This window comes from Acomys russatus, chromosome 16, assembly GCF_903995435.1.
Source record: "Acomys russatus chromosome 16, mAcoRus1.1, whole genome shotgun sequence".
NCBI lineage: Eukaryota > Metazoa > Chordata > Mammalia > Rodentia > Muridae > Acomys > Acomys russatus.
In genome coordinates this window covers 9,479,927-9,497,280 of record NC_067152.1, presented here as the reverse complement: position 1 = coordinate 9,497,280, position 17,354 = coordinate 9,479,927, and the positions used below count along the sequence as shown (strand labels likewise).

Below are 17,354 nucleotides of genomic sequence, written 5' to 3'. Positions count from 1 at the left end.
AGAGCTCCCAGATCTCACCTGGCATTCTGAAGATTCGCTTCTCCTCTTGGGTTTACCTTATCAGCTACAGAGGTAACCCTACATCTTTCTGTCTGACTCTTGACTTTAAAAAGCCCATAGAAAAGAGAGGGATCTGGATCAAAGAGTAGGGACAAGGGACCCCTATGGCCTGCCATAACCCATCATCTTTCCAGCTCTGACTTATAGCCAGTACCTACAGTATGTAAGTAGAGCATCAGAGATGAGTCTGGAAGGTGGTAGAGGAAAGAGCGCTCTGAGAATCCAGGAGAGGACCCTCAACAAGGACCCTGTGGGTGATGAGGTGCAGAACTCCTTGTATAGCTAAAGGCCTACTCTGATGATTGATGGCCCAGGGTGGGGTGGAGCCGCCAGGTCCTAGTCCACACCTGACACGCAGGCTGAGGGAGGAGTTTCAGGGAGTCCGATTACCTGCTTGACAAAGCTGAGAGTGGGCTGTGCAGCTGTGGTGGCCACGATGGTGTGGCTGCTCCCAGGGCTGGGTCGCAGGGACAAGGCGAGGCTGGCCACCACCTGGGCCTGCAGCTGTGTGATACTGACCTTCTCCTCTGTCACTGTCAACAGCGTCTCCCCCAGCACAGCCTCAGTCAGGGGGGACACAACCTACGACAGAACAGGCGACAGAACAGGCAGTGGGAGAGAGGCGGGAAGCAGCTGTCCTGCTCAGGGTCCCCACCCAGGGGGCGGATCTCCCAGCACTGATTGGGAGAGGGTCCAGCATGCACAGGACTCCTGGCTCTCACACATAGTAGGAACAATGGAGCGTCAGGGCCTCCCAGGGGCCGGACAGAAATGTAGATGTAGGGTGGGAGAGGTGAGCAGTGATAAATAGGACTGGTGGTGAGCTGGGGGATCAATTGTTTCATAAACAAAATATGTTTGTAGGCTGCGGTCATTTATAAGCTCACAGACGGCCGATTTCTACTTGGTCATCCCACTGTCAGTGAGGAAGGTGAGAGGTGAATTCTTAGACCACCCATCGGTTTCTTCTTGTGACTCAGCAGCACCATTTTCTTTCCACAGATATGGTCCCAGATCCTATTCCAACCCCACCCCAGGAGGGCTATGAAAGCTTATGAGGCTTGGATGAGAACCCCACTATGAAGTGAACAGAGCTTGCCCTTGGAAGGTGCAGCTTCAGGCAGAGGGAAGATTGTGTTTCTTGTGGGGAGGTCACTGGGGTGGTTTTCAGAAGTGAAGGTCCTGGGCACAGCTGAGCTCTCAACCTGCAGGTAACCCAGGTTCCCAGGGCTACCACTTTGTATCTGGATAGAACCCTTTCCTACCTTAAAGGGTGTAGTGCCTGGCTCCAGTCCTGCCAGAGTGCTGCTGTCCACCAGGTGGGCCACTCGGGGGTCACCCACCCGCATGAAGTCACTAACCAGGTCAGTGACCTCCACCAGCCAGTCGGGGCCCAGCATGGTGACCACCTGGTCGCTGCCCTCGGATGACGTTGTGTGAAACTGGGTGAAGACCTGCAGGGTGGCATGCTGGTATTGCAGAGTACAGCCTCGGCTGGCACTCTGTCTCCTTTCTTCTTCCTCTTCCTCCTCATCTTCGCTCTCTCGAGCTGACCTGAGGAATGCCAAAGTCACAGCTAGGGGGTTAATAGTACCCCACCTTAGCTCTCTCTGGCTCACACTCATCTCTCCCCCTTGAACTTGACCTGCACCTCTTTGGCAGCCTATGCACGAGGCCTCCTTGGCTATGCCCTCTGTGACTAAGTATGGAGCCAGCCATCCTAGCCTCTCTTGCCTGGAGAGGTTTCTTCTTCTTTCACCTTTGTGACCCATGCCTGCCAAGAGCTGGCATTGGACCCTAACTGTGACTGTCGCCTCTTCATCAGCACTGAGCATGCGCATGGCTAGGGCAAGAAGGGATCCTTGTGGCAAGCTCAGCTGATGTGTCCTGTGGCCATGTGTGGACCATGAATGATGGTTAATTGAGGAGATTTCCAAGCAAAGAGCAGCAGGGAAGAAACCAGTTTTCTTCTTGGTGCTTTTATTCGTTTACTTTTAAAAGGCAAAGGTAAGGTCTCACAGCCCAGGCTAGCTCTCCCCTGAACTTCCTGATACTTCTGTCTTAACCTCCTTAACTGCCTGGACTACAGGCATGCAACATTACGCCTGGTTTTATGTGGTATCGGGGTTTGAAGCCAGGGCTTCTGGCATGCTAGGCAAATGTAGTATTGCATGAATTACACCCCCAGTCTCCTCTTGTTGTTCAGAGCAAGAGAAAGGAAGGAAAAAAAAAAAAGTGGGAAAACAGGGCGTTAAGTAAAGGGAACCTGGACTTAATGATTTAGGAAATCCTCAGCCTGCACTGGCTGGAAAAGATGCTAAAATCAGGAGACTCCATGCCAGGAAGGTGTGCACTGGAGAACATGCTTGTGCGTGCTTTGTTAGAATTAACCAGCTAAACACCCATTCCCGCAGAGGTCTCTTTCACCTGTTTAAACTAACTTAACCCTCACCGCAGTCCTGTAAAGTGTTGTACTGCCCACTTCACCAACTAGAAAAGTGAATCATAGAGAGAGGTTGAATACGTAGTCTAAAGTTGCCCTACTAGTAAGTGATAAAATCAGGATTTAAACCATGCTACTCGGCCAAAGGGCTTACTACCCAACCCCCCCCCCGCCCCCCCAGCACTCAGAGAAGCATGGCAGTGCAGAGTCCCAGGCCGGGACTGAAGCAGAGTCGGCACGCTAACAAAAGCTCCAGCCATGGGAAGTCACATTCAGGCTGGAGGGCCTCTGGTACTGTTCCTGTTCTTTGAGTCCCTGCAGCCCCGAATGCAGCCCAGCTCCCCGTTCTCACATGCTTTTCTCCACATCCCCGGCTGCCCGCAGAGCCCTGTTGGATATTGCTGGGGCAGCTCTGGATGGGTGAGTGGAGCACGGTAAGTATACACATACGTGGCCCAGGCACGGAGGTGTGCAAGTCGGCATCTTGGCCAGGAAGCCTGTGCATACCTGTGCTTTATGGTAAACCCGTGCCTGTGGACTCAGGTGTCTGTCTTTGGTGTCCAGCCAGGGGGATGTAGTATGTGTGTGCTGCCATTTGTGTGGGTCTGCCCAGCTTGGGGTCATGGGTGCAGTGTATGCCTCTGTGTTTGAGGGTGTGTCCAGCCCTCCTGGACCCAATGGGTCCCCAGCTGACCTCTATCCGCTTACCCTTTAAGACTTAGTAAAAAAAAAAAAAGACTTAGTCACTTGTCCTTTAAGACTTGGCCCAAGCCGGGGGGGGGGGGGGGCGGTGGTGCACACCTGTAATCCCAGCACTTGGGAAGGCGGAGGCAGATGGATCGCTGTGAGTTTGAGGCCAGTCTGGTCTATAAAGCGAGTCCAGGACAGCCAAGGCTACACAGAGAAACCCTGTCTCAGGGGGAAAAAAAGAGACTTGGCCCATGAATCAGCTTTTCCAGGAAGCCTGCCTTGATTCCTGGAGAAACAGGGACTCCCTCCTTTATGCCCCTTCATTTCATTTCCAGCCCATAATGCTTCTCACTACACTTTGGGATGCACACATGCCCTCCTGCCATGCTGGACTGACAGTCTGGCTAGCCACACTCTTGCCGTATCCCAAATGCCTGCCAGCGCCCAGCATACTGCAGCTGCTCAATACAAGCATGCTGGTTGCATAGCCACCTGCAGGACTGTGTCCACCCAGGGCCTTACACACATGCAGATAAGACTGCTGTCCCATGTTTACACTGTGTGCCGGGGTTGTACCTTCGGTCGGGAAGGATAGGCACCCTCCATCCCTTCACTTGGCTGAGGCGAGCGTCTGAGAGCTCGATGTGCAGAGGTAGCTTGGGCACCCAGACTGTCATTTCCAGGGGGGCACTGAGGACATCATAGCGGAAGGTGACTCTGGCGTTCATGGACCCTCGAGACTCCTTCCCGCTTACGAACACATAGTCACAGCTGCTGGACACCTGGGAAAAGGCAGGAACATGTAGCATGGGCGTGGCTTGCCTTGCAGGTAGGTCCTCCTGCTGGGAGGGACAAGGTACTTGGACCTGACTTCAGGGCCAAAGAGGGTGCTAGCAATGAAGTGGAGGGGCTTCCCAGGGCTGCTCTCTACTGCACCATGCCTAGGGCGCTGGAGCCAGGTGTTTGCAATAGACTCCCCCACTGTACAGGGGGTGTTTGATTCTGTAGGGTGGAACAGAGGATCTGGAGTGAGGGACAGGTTGCTGTCTCCTCTGTGCCATGGTAGCATGGCTTGCTAGGTGAGTGGGCAGCTGGCTAATTTCAAGTGAAGGGCTGCTCCTGGCAGGTTTGGAGGAGAGGGGACAGGGAGGAAAATTTGGGACCTAAGAAGCATGAGCACAGGTGGGTGGGTGGTGACCACTGGTCTGTATTGCTTTCCAAATGTGTGCCCACATGGCTATCGACCCATGCCTAGAGGCTCCCTCATGGAACCCACATGCCTACTGGAGATGTGTTGTTGGAAGCAGTGCTCAGTCCTTCCCAGGTGGACGCTGCCAAGGCTTCAGGGTAGGTGCAGGTGTCTGAGTGTGCTTTGGGTATCCATGCACACACCCAACACACCCTATAGTCGATCCCATGTGTACACACACACCTGGACACTCCCGTTAGGACACACCTTGGGGCACCTCTGTGAGTCTTGGAAAAGTTGTCATGTGACCAGTGAGCTGGCCACATCATCCCAAAGCCTCTGCAGTGGTGGGGGGTGCTAGGTTACACGTTGTGGAGGCTTGAATGAAAATGGCTCTCTCGTAGGCTTGAAAATTTGGTCCCTTGTTGGTGGCACTGTTTGGGAAGGATTAGGAGGCATGCCCTTGTTGGTGAAGATGTGTCACTGGGGGCAGGCTTTGAGGTTTCAAAAGGCCACACCATTCCCAGGGTGTTCTCTCTGCCTCCTGCTTTGGACCACACATAAGCTTTCAACACCATGCCTGCCTACCTATGCTTCTGAAACTGTTAGTCCCAAATTAAATGATCTCTTCCATAATTTGCCCTGGTCACGGTGATAGAAAACCAAGACAAATCCAAATAAGCTCTTCTATAAGTTGCCTTGGTTATGGTGTCTTAACACAGCAATAGACGAGTAACTGGGACATGTTACACACACACACACACACACACACACACACACACACACACACACACACACACACACCCTGGACCATCACAGACTCATGGCAGTTAGCTTCTTATATCATCTTAGAGGTGAGGTAGAGGAAAACAGGAATGCTCCTCTCCCACCCTGGATGGCAGGGGACTCCAACCATAGGCTGGCAAGTTCCACTTGAAGACCAGTGGCCTCCATAAAGAAGTCATATTTCACGGAGACTTACAGCAGCTCATTTAGAGCCCTCTGAGTCCTGCTGATGTCTTAGACATCATAGGTTGTGGAAATGTGGTGGCAGAGAAAGCACTGCACACAGATTCTTGGGAGCAGCTAAATCTGGTCCCATCCCAGCCACAGAAGTGGACAGAGGAACAGGGGTGCTGGCTAAATTCTGTTCTCTCTCCCTGGAGGATGTTATGCCTGGGTTAGAGAAATCCCTGGATCCATACAATCAGAGGAAGAGTGCAGAAAACAAGCAAACAGGCACATTGGTACATCCAGGCTCCCACTCTTCTCCCAGCAGAATGGTCAGGGAGCAGGAGACAGACCCAGCTGTCCAATCATTTGCTTCCATCTTGCTGGAGGCTAGCCCACCCCATGGACACCAGGACCACATTACGTTTCCACATGCCCACTGCCTCCTGTCCCATCTTGCCTCTTGAAAGCCAGGCAAAGAGCAAGCCTGGAAACTCCTGTGTGTGTGTGGGGGGGAGTGGGTAGCAAAGTGGATCATCATGTAAGATGAATGCTCCGTGTCTTGAGCTAAGGAGGAACTGGCGTCTGAAGAGTAGCTGTGGGCAGGAGGGAGTCACAACTGGGAGGGTCATAGGGGTGCTGTAGGTGATGGGGTGTGTCAGATCCTCTATTCCTGAGGCTGTCCTCTTTAGTTCCACCCTGTTCACCTCCTGCCCAGGACGCAGGGCAAATCTACCCGCCATTTGCTTTATTTGAATCTATCATATACAGGGCTCAATAGTGACTTGCTCGGTTGGGGTTACATTGTCAACACTGCCTGTCCCTTTTGGCCTGTCTTATACTGCCAGGATGCTCACCAGCTCTGGATGGAGTGGTCCTTTGGTCTAGCAGAGGGAAATATGAGTCTGAATGGGGGTATCCACCTACATGGGACTGAGTTGTTTCAGAAGGTTGGGGTGCTATTTAGGATGGCAGAGAGGAGGGAAAACTGCTGGTCCACAGCAGGACAGATGCGTGTCATCTTTAAGGATAACCTGAAGCACTTGGGGGCTTTGCTCTCCTGAAGACCTGAGGCCTTCCTGCATGAAAAACCCACCTTGATGATGTCCTCATTGTCAGACTGGCACTCCACCAGGGCAGAAACATCCAGGACAAGGCCAGTCACCTCGATAGCAATGACCTTGACAGGAATGGCTACAGTCCGCCCCGTCAGGATGGCAGTGTTGATGATCTCTGTGTCCTGCAGGGAGGAAGGGGTGGCAGGATCTCCATTTGCTGCATGCTTCTCCCCAGGGACATGTCACCCACTGCCTTGTTTTCTGGCTGCTACCACTGTGCAGATATCCATTTTTCCTCTGGGGAAATGGCACGTGTGTGTAGGGGGCCTGCCTCTGCCTACCCTCAGATGACCGGCCCAATTGGACTGCTACCAGAAGCCTCGCTCTGCTTGCAGGGACCATCCCTTCTCTCAGAGTGACATCAGCACATCCTCCTGGCTGGTCCCAGAGCTCTGGGTGGGTCACAGACTTTCTACCAGCCTTCCATTTCACCATGCCGGATACATCCACTGCCTCTTTGAACAAACCACCCATATTCCCCTCCATGTGTTTCCGCCCCCCAAATGGGAGCTGGTTCCTCTTGGAGCACATCCCTCTCTTCATCTCAAATAGGATGACTGCTTCCTTTCTGATGGCTTCCAGATACTTAAGGGGGAGAGGCACCATTGAGAAGAGCTTCCCCCAAGCAGCTCCTTCCAAGAGAATTCTTCTATGGCCACTTCACCAGGACTGCATTTGCCTCATGTTGAATGTGCCCATGCCCAGTTTCACAGGCACTGTCTCAGAGGTGGTCCCTGCTCTGCCTCTCACCATGCCCCGCATCCATATGTACATATGCTCAGCCCTGCCCAGTCTCACCACACACGTGGGAGTTCATGGGCCAGAATGGGGAGGTGTTCTGTCAAGGTCTGCTTACCATGGCTAGGGGCAGGATTGCCTGCACATCCCTTTGAATGACCGTCAGCTCAGTGACGGCTCGTTCCAGGTCGGGCAGGGCACTGTGGCCTCGGTAGTCAATGTGCCACATGATCCGCCGCTTCACGGACTGGCTGGTGAAGTTTTCCATCTCAAAATCTAGCTGCAGGATCTCCAGGGGTCCCTGGCCCTCCCTGCAAGGCAGGGCAGGAATGGGGGAGATAGAAGATGTGGGGGGGGCAGGGTTCTGAAGCCCTTGTGGGAATGTGTCTCTTATGAGTCACTGCTCTCCTCCACCACTGGAGTCTCCCCAACCTACCGGAGTACCCCAACTCCAAAACCCCACTTCTGATTCTCAGAACTTGACTCTCCCCCCGCCCCCCAAGCACTCTGAAAGTCCATCTTTCTCCATGGAGGCTAGCAACCCAGCCCCCAGGTGCCTGCTCTGCAGAAGTGGGACTCACCAGGGAGGTAGAGGTGTGCCCTGGGCCCAGGCCACATCCACAGTGGCTGTTGAATGCTTTGCCCCAGTCAGCAGCTCCGAAGTCACATGCCACTGGCCACTTCGGGACTTGGTGCCTAGGAGGGTCACACCCTTCTTGGCCTTCACCCTGGAACAAAAGTGAGGAAGAAGAGGCGGAGGGTCAGGCTTTGATCCAAAGCTTGCTCTCTTGGTCACTAGCTCCTTGGCCAGAGCTAAGTGATAGAAGCAAGTGATCTGAACTACCATGGGGGCTACACTTAACATCTGGTGATCAGTTCTCTAAAGTCGTCAGTCCTTGTGTCTTGTCCCTGGCCTAGCCTCTACACCGTCTCTTCATACATTAGTAAACAGCACCTCTATACACCCTCAGGTTTTTCTCAGGAGGCCCATTAGGACTTAGGACATACCCCTGCCTTTTCTAGAGACAGGATCTTTATGTAGCCCAGGCTGACCTCCAACTTGCTATGTAGCCGAGGATGACCCCAAACTTCTAATCCTCCCTCCTCTACCTCCGGAGCCCTAGGATTTATGAGTATGCAACATGTTGCACAGATGACGGGTGCTGGGGACAAAACCCAGGCTTCATTCATGCTAGGTGAACACTGGGCTGCATCCCCAGCCCTGGAACCTCATCTTTTTACTGACACAAGACATAAAAGCACCTAGTTCCTTTGGGGGCAAGAACATCATCCCTCCATCTTCACTGTGACAGCTCTTCAGACAGCCAAGAGGTGGAGGGTGGAGGTGTCCTCTGAGTCTATAGTTCCAGCCCCTCTCACTGTTGGTTGGTTTTTTTTTTGTTTTTTTTTTGTTTTTTTTTAACCAGTTTCAGATTAGCCCGAAGCCGGAACATCTTTCTCAGGACGCATGGGAGATGCATCCTGCAGTAAATACCCTTCAGCTGTGCCTTAATCACTGCCGAGTAAAAGCAGCTTGGTGATCACCACCCTAAATCTACATGCTTGACTACTGTTAATGCAGCCCAGGATGGCTGACAAAACTCGTTCACGTTCAAGCCTCCATCGGTGAATCAGGTGTGACACTATTGGAATTTGTGAGCTTTGTGGGAGTGAGCTCAGGAGGGAGTCTGGAAGGAAGTTGGGAGGCTGGTGGTGATAATTCAGTTTCTAGACAGGTTGCTTGTTCAGGGAAGCAGTTGGGCGGGGCCCACTTAATGTCTTCAGAATCTCCAATCTGACTCAAACTGTGCGTCCTCATTATGACGTCCGATGGGAAAGGGATACGATTAAATCACCTGTGAATGCATGTACGCTGTGTAGAAAGGGCCAGGCATCCCAATGCCAGGAAGGTGTCCCAGCAGGTACACCCATCCTGTTCATGCCTAGCTAGGGTACCAATCCATAGATAGCTACCCTCAGATCTCCGTGTTCGGTATTCATCTGTGGAATGGGCCAGTTGTACCAGCTTGTGCCAGAGTATCCTTTCAGGCCAGATCCCATCCACCCCACACCCATGCTTGTAAAAAGACTCTTATTTACTCATGTTGCAAATCTTTTTTTTTTCTATGAGACACAGAGCAAGACGCAGAAACTGTGATCTGGGAACTGGAGATATGGCTCCAGTGGTTAGAGGTCCTTGTCATCAAGCCTAACTAGGACTGGATCCTTAGGATCCACATGAGAAAAGCAGTTCCTGAGACTTGCCCTCTAACCTCCATCACAGGGCCCTATCAGGCAGGCCTCATTCATACAAAAGAGACAAATGTAATTTTATTTTTTTGAGGCATGGTTTCTCTGCATAGCTTTGGCTGTCCTGCACTTGCTTTGTAGATCAGGCTGGCCTCAAACTCACAGAGACCACCCCCTGTCTCTGCTTCCCGGAGTCGTAGGATTACAGGCGTGAACCACTGCATCCGGCTACAAATGTAATTTTTAAAACAAAATTATGATCGCATTAGACAGTAAGGGCCAACAGGCTTTCAGACATCCCAGCTGCTCTGGTGAGAAGATCCTGGAGGAGATGGGATGAGGATGTTGACGCCCTGCAAGGTCAGTGATGGACCTGACTTGGGCAGGGGTGCCCCTGCCATGCCCAGGCCCCTTACCTGAGTGTGAAATGCTCCACGCTGGGGTTGGCAGCTGAGGAGGAGTTGGGTGCCAGGTAGAGGAGGATGCTGAGTACCTCACCGGGCCTGAGCGGCCGGTCGGGCAGGCGGATCATCAGATTGCTGTCCAGCCTGTGCTCCTGCAGGGCCCTGCGCGGCGGCGGACGAAACAGACTGATGCTGCCAATGCGCAGCAGCGGGTGCTGCGTGGGGCTTTCGGCGCGCGCGGCCGCTCCGGGCCCCAGCCCGGGCCCGCGCCGCGCGCTCCCGCAGCCGCCCGCCGCATCGGGGGCGTGCAGCGTATAGTAAAGCTCAACTTGCTGGCTCTCGGCCGATGCCTCGGGCTCCAGACCGTCGGGGGACTTACGGCGGGCGCTAGGCGGTACGGCCGGGGCCGGGGGTCCGAACCAGGGTAGCGGCAGCTCAGCGCGCACCAAACAGGTGGCCAAGCCTCCGCCCAGGCGACACGAGCTTCGCACCTCCCGTGCATCACGGAAGGCGTGCAGGCGGACACAGGGCAGTCGCTCGGTGACCCCGAAGTCGTCCCAGTCGCGGCCGGCCACATAAAAGAGCACCTGTGCCACAGGCTGCGAGGAGGGCACGTGGGTGCGCACTATGAAGGCGCGCACCTTCCAGTTGACTGTCAGGCGCTCAGGGATGTCCAGAGTGCTGGACGGCTGCAGAAACTCCCGCGCTACTACCTGGCTGGTGCTGAAGGGACCCAGGGACACGTTGAGGACTGGCAGCTCTTTGGTCTGGAACACCACGAAGGGCTCCGAGCGCTGCAGGGAGCTGTTGATCGCTGTGGGCGACAGGGGCCGCGCCTCCTTCAGAAAGAAGGCCAGTCGCGTGTGAGACAGACGGTAGCTGACTGGCAGCACGGGGCTAGCCTGAGATCCTGGGGGGCTGGGGCTGGCCGGGTGGGAGCGACTGGCAGCTGTGGACAGAGAACAGAGGTCCGGAATAGTCAGAAGAGGCCTCTGGGGACCTCAAGGCACCCCACCCCTCAAAGTCCACCCACTCCTTTTCTTACAGAGAATGTCAGTGAGGTTTTATCCCCTGTTGTTCTTAAAACCTACAAAATTATGGGTCCCCAAGATAGCTCAGTGGGTAAAAACCCTTCTGTCCAGCCTGGCAACCTGCGTTGTATCCCCAAGATGAATGTGGTCGAAGGAGAGAATAGATGCCTCCAAGTTGTCTTCTAACCCACATACAAGATACTATATACTGCCCCCCCCAAAACAAGCAAACAAACCCAACCCTGCAAAATGAATAAACAATTGCTGCCTCAAAGTGTGGATTTGAGAACCTGCCAAAGTCCTGTGCACAAAGGGTTACCACCTAGGCTCTGCTCCGGCAAGGGGAGGGCTGACACTGGGTTGGCATTTGGCACTTGGCAAGTTTAAAAAGGGCTTGATTGATCTCTAAACACTCAGTCACTTGCGTTTTACAGATGAAGGTTGAAGGTGAGGGGTGCTTGCCACCCCAAAGTACAGGGGCAAAGTTCAAATCCCAGATGGTGTAGGTGCCCCTGTTACCCCGGTCCCCACTTACCACACGCTCTATAACAGGGAGACTTTGTCCTCCGTCTCCTAATCCCAAATGCAGCCCCTCCCCAACCCACACAGGAAGCTACCAATTCTGTCACTGATGATTCTTGGTCACTGCTGTGTCCTGAGTTGTCCCCTGTCCCCCTTGCCCAGTGCTGGCCTCATTTTGTGCTGATAATGACCCAAAGATGCTCCACTGGGCTCTCTTTCCTCCCCTCACCCCTTCTCCTGGGCACAGATGGGACTCTGCCCAAGCCCTCAGGACAAGGAAGGACCATAGAAAAAGTCCTTCTGTGTGTCCTCCTATAAGTTTTCTTTCCCTTGGTCAGAGTGGTTAGAAGGCTGTTCTGGCTGGGTCCCGTTTGTCAATTGTGTTCAAGAATTACATTAAAAACAAAAACTGGAACATGTGCAACACAATGCAAACATGTTTAGGTATTAAAGTTTCTCTTGCCTGCTTTCACAATAAACTCCCAACCCACCTGGTGCCCGACTGTGCCATTCAGTGTCTTTGACATTGGTATCAGGGGACCCTTGGCCTTAGTGCTCCCTCCTAGTTCCAGAACACCTCACTCCCATCCCGCTCCCTTACAGCCTCTCCTTGCTCATGTTTTGTTCTTTTAACCCGATTTCTCTCCTTATACAAGCAGGGTCTAGCCTCGGTGCCACCTTCTCCAGGAATCCCTCCAGGATGTACCCTCCACCCTGTGTGCTCTCATCATCTCTTGCTTGGGTAGCCTAAGGTGAGCCGTTAGCCAGCCGGGAGTACTCTACTGTGAATGACTGCAGACTCCATGCCAGTCAGTGGCGACCCCAGTCAGGACTTGGCATTCCACGCGGCTGGCCCGTACTCATTGTTTCATCGATGTCATTTAGAGCCTGCCAGATCTACAGACATCCATACCTCACAAAAGCTGTGAAGTCCAAAGCGCCCTGCTCGCCAGGCTCCGGTGTCTCTAACCTACTTAAGACTTGCAGTTTAGTTTCCTAATTCAAAGGCTAAGGTAGTGGGGGCTGGGCGGTGACTTAGGGCCTAATGCATGAGGACCAGAGTTTGGCTCTCCAGAGCCCACACAAATGCTCAGTGCTCAGGGCAACCCACTTGTAAGTCCAGTCTTGGAAGGTGAAGATGGATGGGGCCCCTCCTCGCAGCAAGCTGGCTAGTGAGACTAACATCATGGGTGAGTTGTGGGTTTGGTTGAGACCCTGACTCTGAATAAGGTGGAAGAACACTCAAGGTTGATTTCTAACATCAACCGCGGGCCTCTACACACATGTGCATGCATATGTGCAGGAGCCACTCTTTCACATGTGCCCAGACACATGAAAACATGCATATACACATATGGATATCACACACACACACACACACACACACACACACACACACACACACACACACAAACACTGGAGAAAGAAAACTTAAGGTAACTGAAGCTGATGTGGTAACTATAATCCCAGCACATAGGAGGCTGAGGCAGGAGGATGGCAAGTTTGAGACCAGCTTGGCCTATGTAGGGTAATTGACTCAAACCAACCAAGCAAGAAAACAAAAACTAAAGCTATGAGCCTTTGCTGAGCCCACTGTGGTATAAAGGGCACTTGATCTCACTGTCTCTCACAAGGCCCACAGGATCTGCCAGGGATACCACTGGTGTCTGGAAGCCAGTGACCTCCCCACTAGGTTGCCTTCCTCACTTCTCAGGGTTCCACAGGCCCTAGCAGCTCATCCCTGCTGGACACACTGCTCCCTAGAAATCCTGGCATGCACTAGCCTGGAGGTGATCTCTAAGAGGGGGTCTGGAAGGCGTTTGTGGAGATGTAGAGAACCCTTCTGCCTGGTCCTGGGTCCCTTCAAGTAGAGCAGCTTGAGGGCTGGCCTCTAGGCAGTGTGGAAACTCAGGGTGACAGCCTGGAGTTCAACCCACAGGTTGAAAACTGCTGCTCTAGGCCAAGGCTTCTCCCTGAACAAGTGGCTTCCTGTTTTGAGCCTCTATTTCTACTTCTAAACTTGCAGAGGTTAGAGGGACTCTGGTCAAGTTGAGCATGCTAAGCATGTCCCTGGCAGGCCCTGCCCTTCTCCCCAATGCCCTCTTGCCTTGCTAAAGAAACCATTAGATTACATCCCTAAAGCTAGTTGCCAAGGTCTAGTCCCTTATTTGGCCACTTCCTCCTCCTGAGGCTGACTACTAAGGTCCAGCTACCAGAGTACTGAAGCAATCAAAAGCCACCATTAGGCTACCCTACCTAATGTGCCCAATTAAAACAAACAGACTCCTCCTAACATGGAGTTTCCACCTTTCCCTTTATAAACTGCCGCTGTCCCTTGTGCTATGTCTGTTTCCTCTCTATCCAGAGGCAGTCCCTTGTCCCTCTGGAACAAATACCCCTGCCTTCCTTCCCCCTCATTGTCTATCTTCTGTCTTTGTCTCTTATTCCCTGACACACACATACACACACACACACACACACACACACACACACACACACACACACACACACACACACACCCCATCCCTCGGGGGCAAACAAATCTCCTTTGTGCCGAGAACTTGATCTGTGGGGACCCTGAGTCAGCTGAGACTTTTCCTTTCAGAGGTGACATCAGCTGCAGCCCTAACAGGGATTCCCAAAAGTGAGGAGAACTACCTCAGAAGTGTGGGCTCACTGGTCTCTATGAAGAGCCTTCAATATGGTGGCTATGGTGGTTACATATCTTGCTTGTCCCTCTGGCTCGGGGAAGCAGCCATGAGTTAGTAGGCTGTGTCCTGCAGCTTGGAAGGTCAGACCTCTGACCCTGCACTCACCAACAGTCCCCAGGAGCCCCCTGGAGGCTGCTAAGTGGTACTTAGTCCCATTTGCCCCCTTTAACTCTCTTCATGGCTGACCAGCTGGAGTCTTTGGAGGGAGCCTGGGAGTGGGGGCCAGCAGATGGGCACTGGACTCTAAGGGAAATGATAGGGCCACCTCTGCCTCCTGGGATGAGGAGCTAGCCTGGCATAGTCCAACCATCAGCTCCTTCCAAATCGCCTTCTCCGCCCGTGAATCTGAGGCACCCTTTCTGTCTCAGGCAGGCCTCAGTTCTTCCCTGGCCTGGAGCCCTCTCCCCAGATGGCGGCCGTTTCTCTGCCTCTTTCCTTCAGCTGTGTAACACTTGGTCTGGAGATCAAAAACGGTCCTTCTTTTTTTTTTTTTAGGAGCCCCTGGGGAGCTCCTTAAGCAGGAAGGTAAATGACTAAAATATAGTTTCATGAGCACTCCCTGTGTCCGACCAAATTCTCTAGACCCCTCCCTGCCAGAGTAAACAATAAAAGCCCCAAGTCCCTCTCAGAGGAAGCAAGGCTGAGCTATAAGGACAACTCAGAGGAAAGTGGAAAAGACTCTGAGACCAGCCCAGCTGCCTGGAAGAAGCAGACACCAGCCCAGCAGCCTGCAAGAGGTTTAGACCAGAGTCACCTGGAAAAGTCACTCTCCAACCTGTTGAGTTGCCTGCAGGCTGGTGCCGTGTGCTACTGCCCCCCAGCTCTGTGAAGGGTCACCCACACTGGGGTGAGCTCTGGTGCTGCAGCTGTCCTTGAGGCAGTCATTTCTGATCCTGTGTAATCCTGTGTAACCCCACACCCACATTCCTGTAAGTAACTCCAATAAAACTCATTGGTTCACCAAGTTGGACGTGGATGTTATCTATACTTGGGTCTCTGTCACGGGATTGCCTACACGGGGGTGAGTAGATGTGTGTTGTATGTCCCCAGGAAAAGTTTTGTCAAACAACACCTATCTTTGGTCAGGAGTATCTTCCCTGAGTGAACTATCTATTCCATTAGTCACTTGACATCTGTGCTGTCCTTCTCACCCCCAATAGGGTCTCAGGTAGCCCTGGCTAGTCTCAAAAAAACTTGCTAAGTAGCAGAGGATGACCTTGAACTCTTGATTCTACTGCCTTTACTTCTGGTAGCTGGGATTACAGGCCTGCAGCAAACACTATTTATTTATTTATTTATTTATTTATTTATGATGTACCAGGCATTGAATCAAGGGCTTCCTGCATACAAAGAACCAGAGAGCCTCTCTTGACTTAGTTCCCTCTTAGGACTGTCACTCAACTAGCTAGTTGTGCTGTGCAGATTCCACAAGGTGGAATCTGCGGTTCCTGCCCACCAGAACTTAGATCCCCCAGCACAGTGACATCAACGAGTGTCAGGTATTACTCAAGCCCTTAGGACATGGCTGACACACAGTAGGCCTTGTCCGCTGAAAGGATGACGTTCTCTGAGAGGTAATGAGTTTCTTGTTGGTGAGGCATCCAAGAGGAGCCCGGATGGCCCTGGGGGAGGGCTTCAGGCTCTGGGTCTTGGTGGCTCTTTTCCTCTTTCAGTGACTTTGCAGATAGGGATGCTATTTTGAAAGGGGACTGCCAGCCTTCAAGCTGATAGGACCACTGGCGTTTTTCCTGTTTGTGACACGATGTCCCACAGTAGCCCTTGTCACCCCGAAGAGACACTGAGTCTCTGTATCCTGCTGGGGACCTAAGGTCTCCTCTGTGGTGGAACAGCGTTGGTCTCTGGCTTAGATCCTCGGTCTTTCAGCCAGAAGGAAGTTGCCTGGCCTCTAGAGACTCGGGTTTCCTTTGGGAAGTAAGGGAGGCTCAGGAAAGTTTTTTTTTGGGGAGCGGGGGTGGCTGGAGAGTACAGGAAGTGGGGCTGATGGAGTCAGTAGGTGGGTCATTTAGAGGCCAGAGTTTCAGAGATAGTGGATGCGTGCCTGAGTATATGTGCTGACACACAGGGTGGTGAGACACTTAGCACACAGCTCTAAACATTGGACTTCTTGGAGCAAGGCACAGGCCCAGGGAGGAGAAATAGCGGCAAGTCTCAGTCCCTGTCTGTCTGTCTGACTGTCTGTTTCTGTCTGTCTCTGTCTCTGCCTCCCATGTATGCGCGCGCGTGTGTGCGTGTGTATCTGTCTGTCTGTCTGGTCTCCAGGCTGACTTTGAACTTGAGGTCCTTCTGCCTCATATCCCAGAGTTCTGGAATCAACATACATCTATACCTCTGTATCTGTTTTGCAAGGTTTCTGGAAAAGAGACAGATGTTGGGCAGTCATAGGGGATTCAAACTGAGATGGAGGTCAGGATAGGCCAGTGGGGGTGGCGGGGGGGGGCAGTGACAGGTGCTTCAGGGGAAAGACAGAGTGGCATGGACAGCTGGGACCAGCCTTGACACACACACACACACACACACACACACACACACACACACACACACACACACTGGAAGCCCACACAAGCCCCTGCATTATGCAGGCAGGCACACTGGAAGCCCACCCGTGCTTGCCCAGCCCCCAGCAGCTTGCCCACTGCAGCTCTCCCGCATGACTATAAGCTCCAATGTCACCTGGCTCTTCAGTTTCAGCTACAGTGCCTGGCTCTGCCTTTGTGTGGGTGGCTTTGGGCCTCTGGTCACATTTGGGTGCATGGGACTCTTTCCCTTGTTGGCATCTCCTGCACAAGGGGATTCTCTCTGTCCTTCTGACAGGTATCATGAGCTGGACTGTATCCTCCTAGTTCATAGGACCAAGATCTCAGCATGCAGCTGCTTGCAGATAAAATCTCTAAAGAGGACCTACAGGTACTGTGAAGTGAAGCTGTGGGTCCGGTGGGACAGATGCCTTTGTAAGGAGACACCAGGCATATGGACACAGAGGCAAGATGGCAGGAGACAGGAGAAGCCAGCAGGACTAGAGCCTCTCGCTGCATTAGACTCTGCCCACACCGTCTCCATCGTCTGTTCTTAGAACTGTGAGGTGACACTTCTCAGGTGCCCAACCCACCTGCTGGCTGGCTCCACCTTATCATGGTGTCTCCGGCAAATGAACACTCGAGAACTAGTTGCTTCTACTGGCTTCAGTTTCTCTTGTAAAGGATTGCACCAGTGACATGAGGGAAGAAAA

General features: G+C 52.9%; 1 protein-coding gene across 1 annotated transcript in view; it reads right to left on the bottom strand.

Moving 5' to 3' along the window:
* Positions 1 to 17,354, bottom strand: part of Tmem132e (transmembrane protein 132E) — a 57,223-nt gene that overhangs the window by 2,622 nt on the left and 37,247 nt on the right. The window contains exons 2-8 of the mRNA XM_051158122.1: positions 9,856 to 10,792; positions 7,771 to 7,917; positions 7,308 to 7,500; positions 6,430 to 6,573; positions 3,770 to 3,975; positions 1,326 to 1,614; positions 451 to 642 (exon numbers count right to left, since the gene is read on the bottom strand). Of these exons, the coding sequence (XP_051014079.1) occupies positions 451 to 642; positions 1,326 to 1,614; positions 3,770 to 3,975; positions 6,430 to 6,573; positions 7,308 to 7,500; positions 7,771 to 7,917; positions 9,856 to 10,792 (2,108 nt within the window). The remainder of the gene's footprint in view (positions 1 to 450; positions 643 to 1,325; positions 1,615 to 3,769; positions 3,976 to 6,429; positions 6,574 to 7,307; positions 7,501 to 7,770; positions 7,918 to 9,855; positions 10,793 to 17,354) is intronic.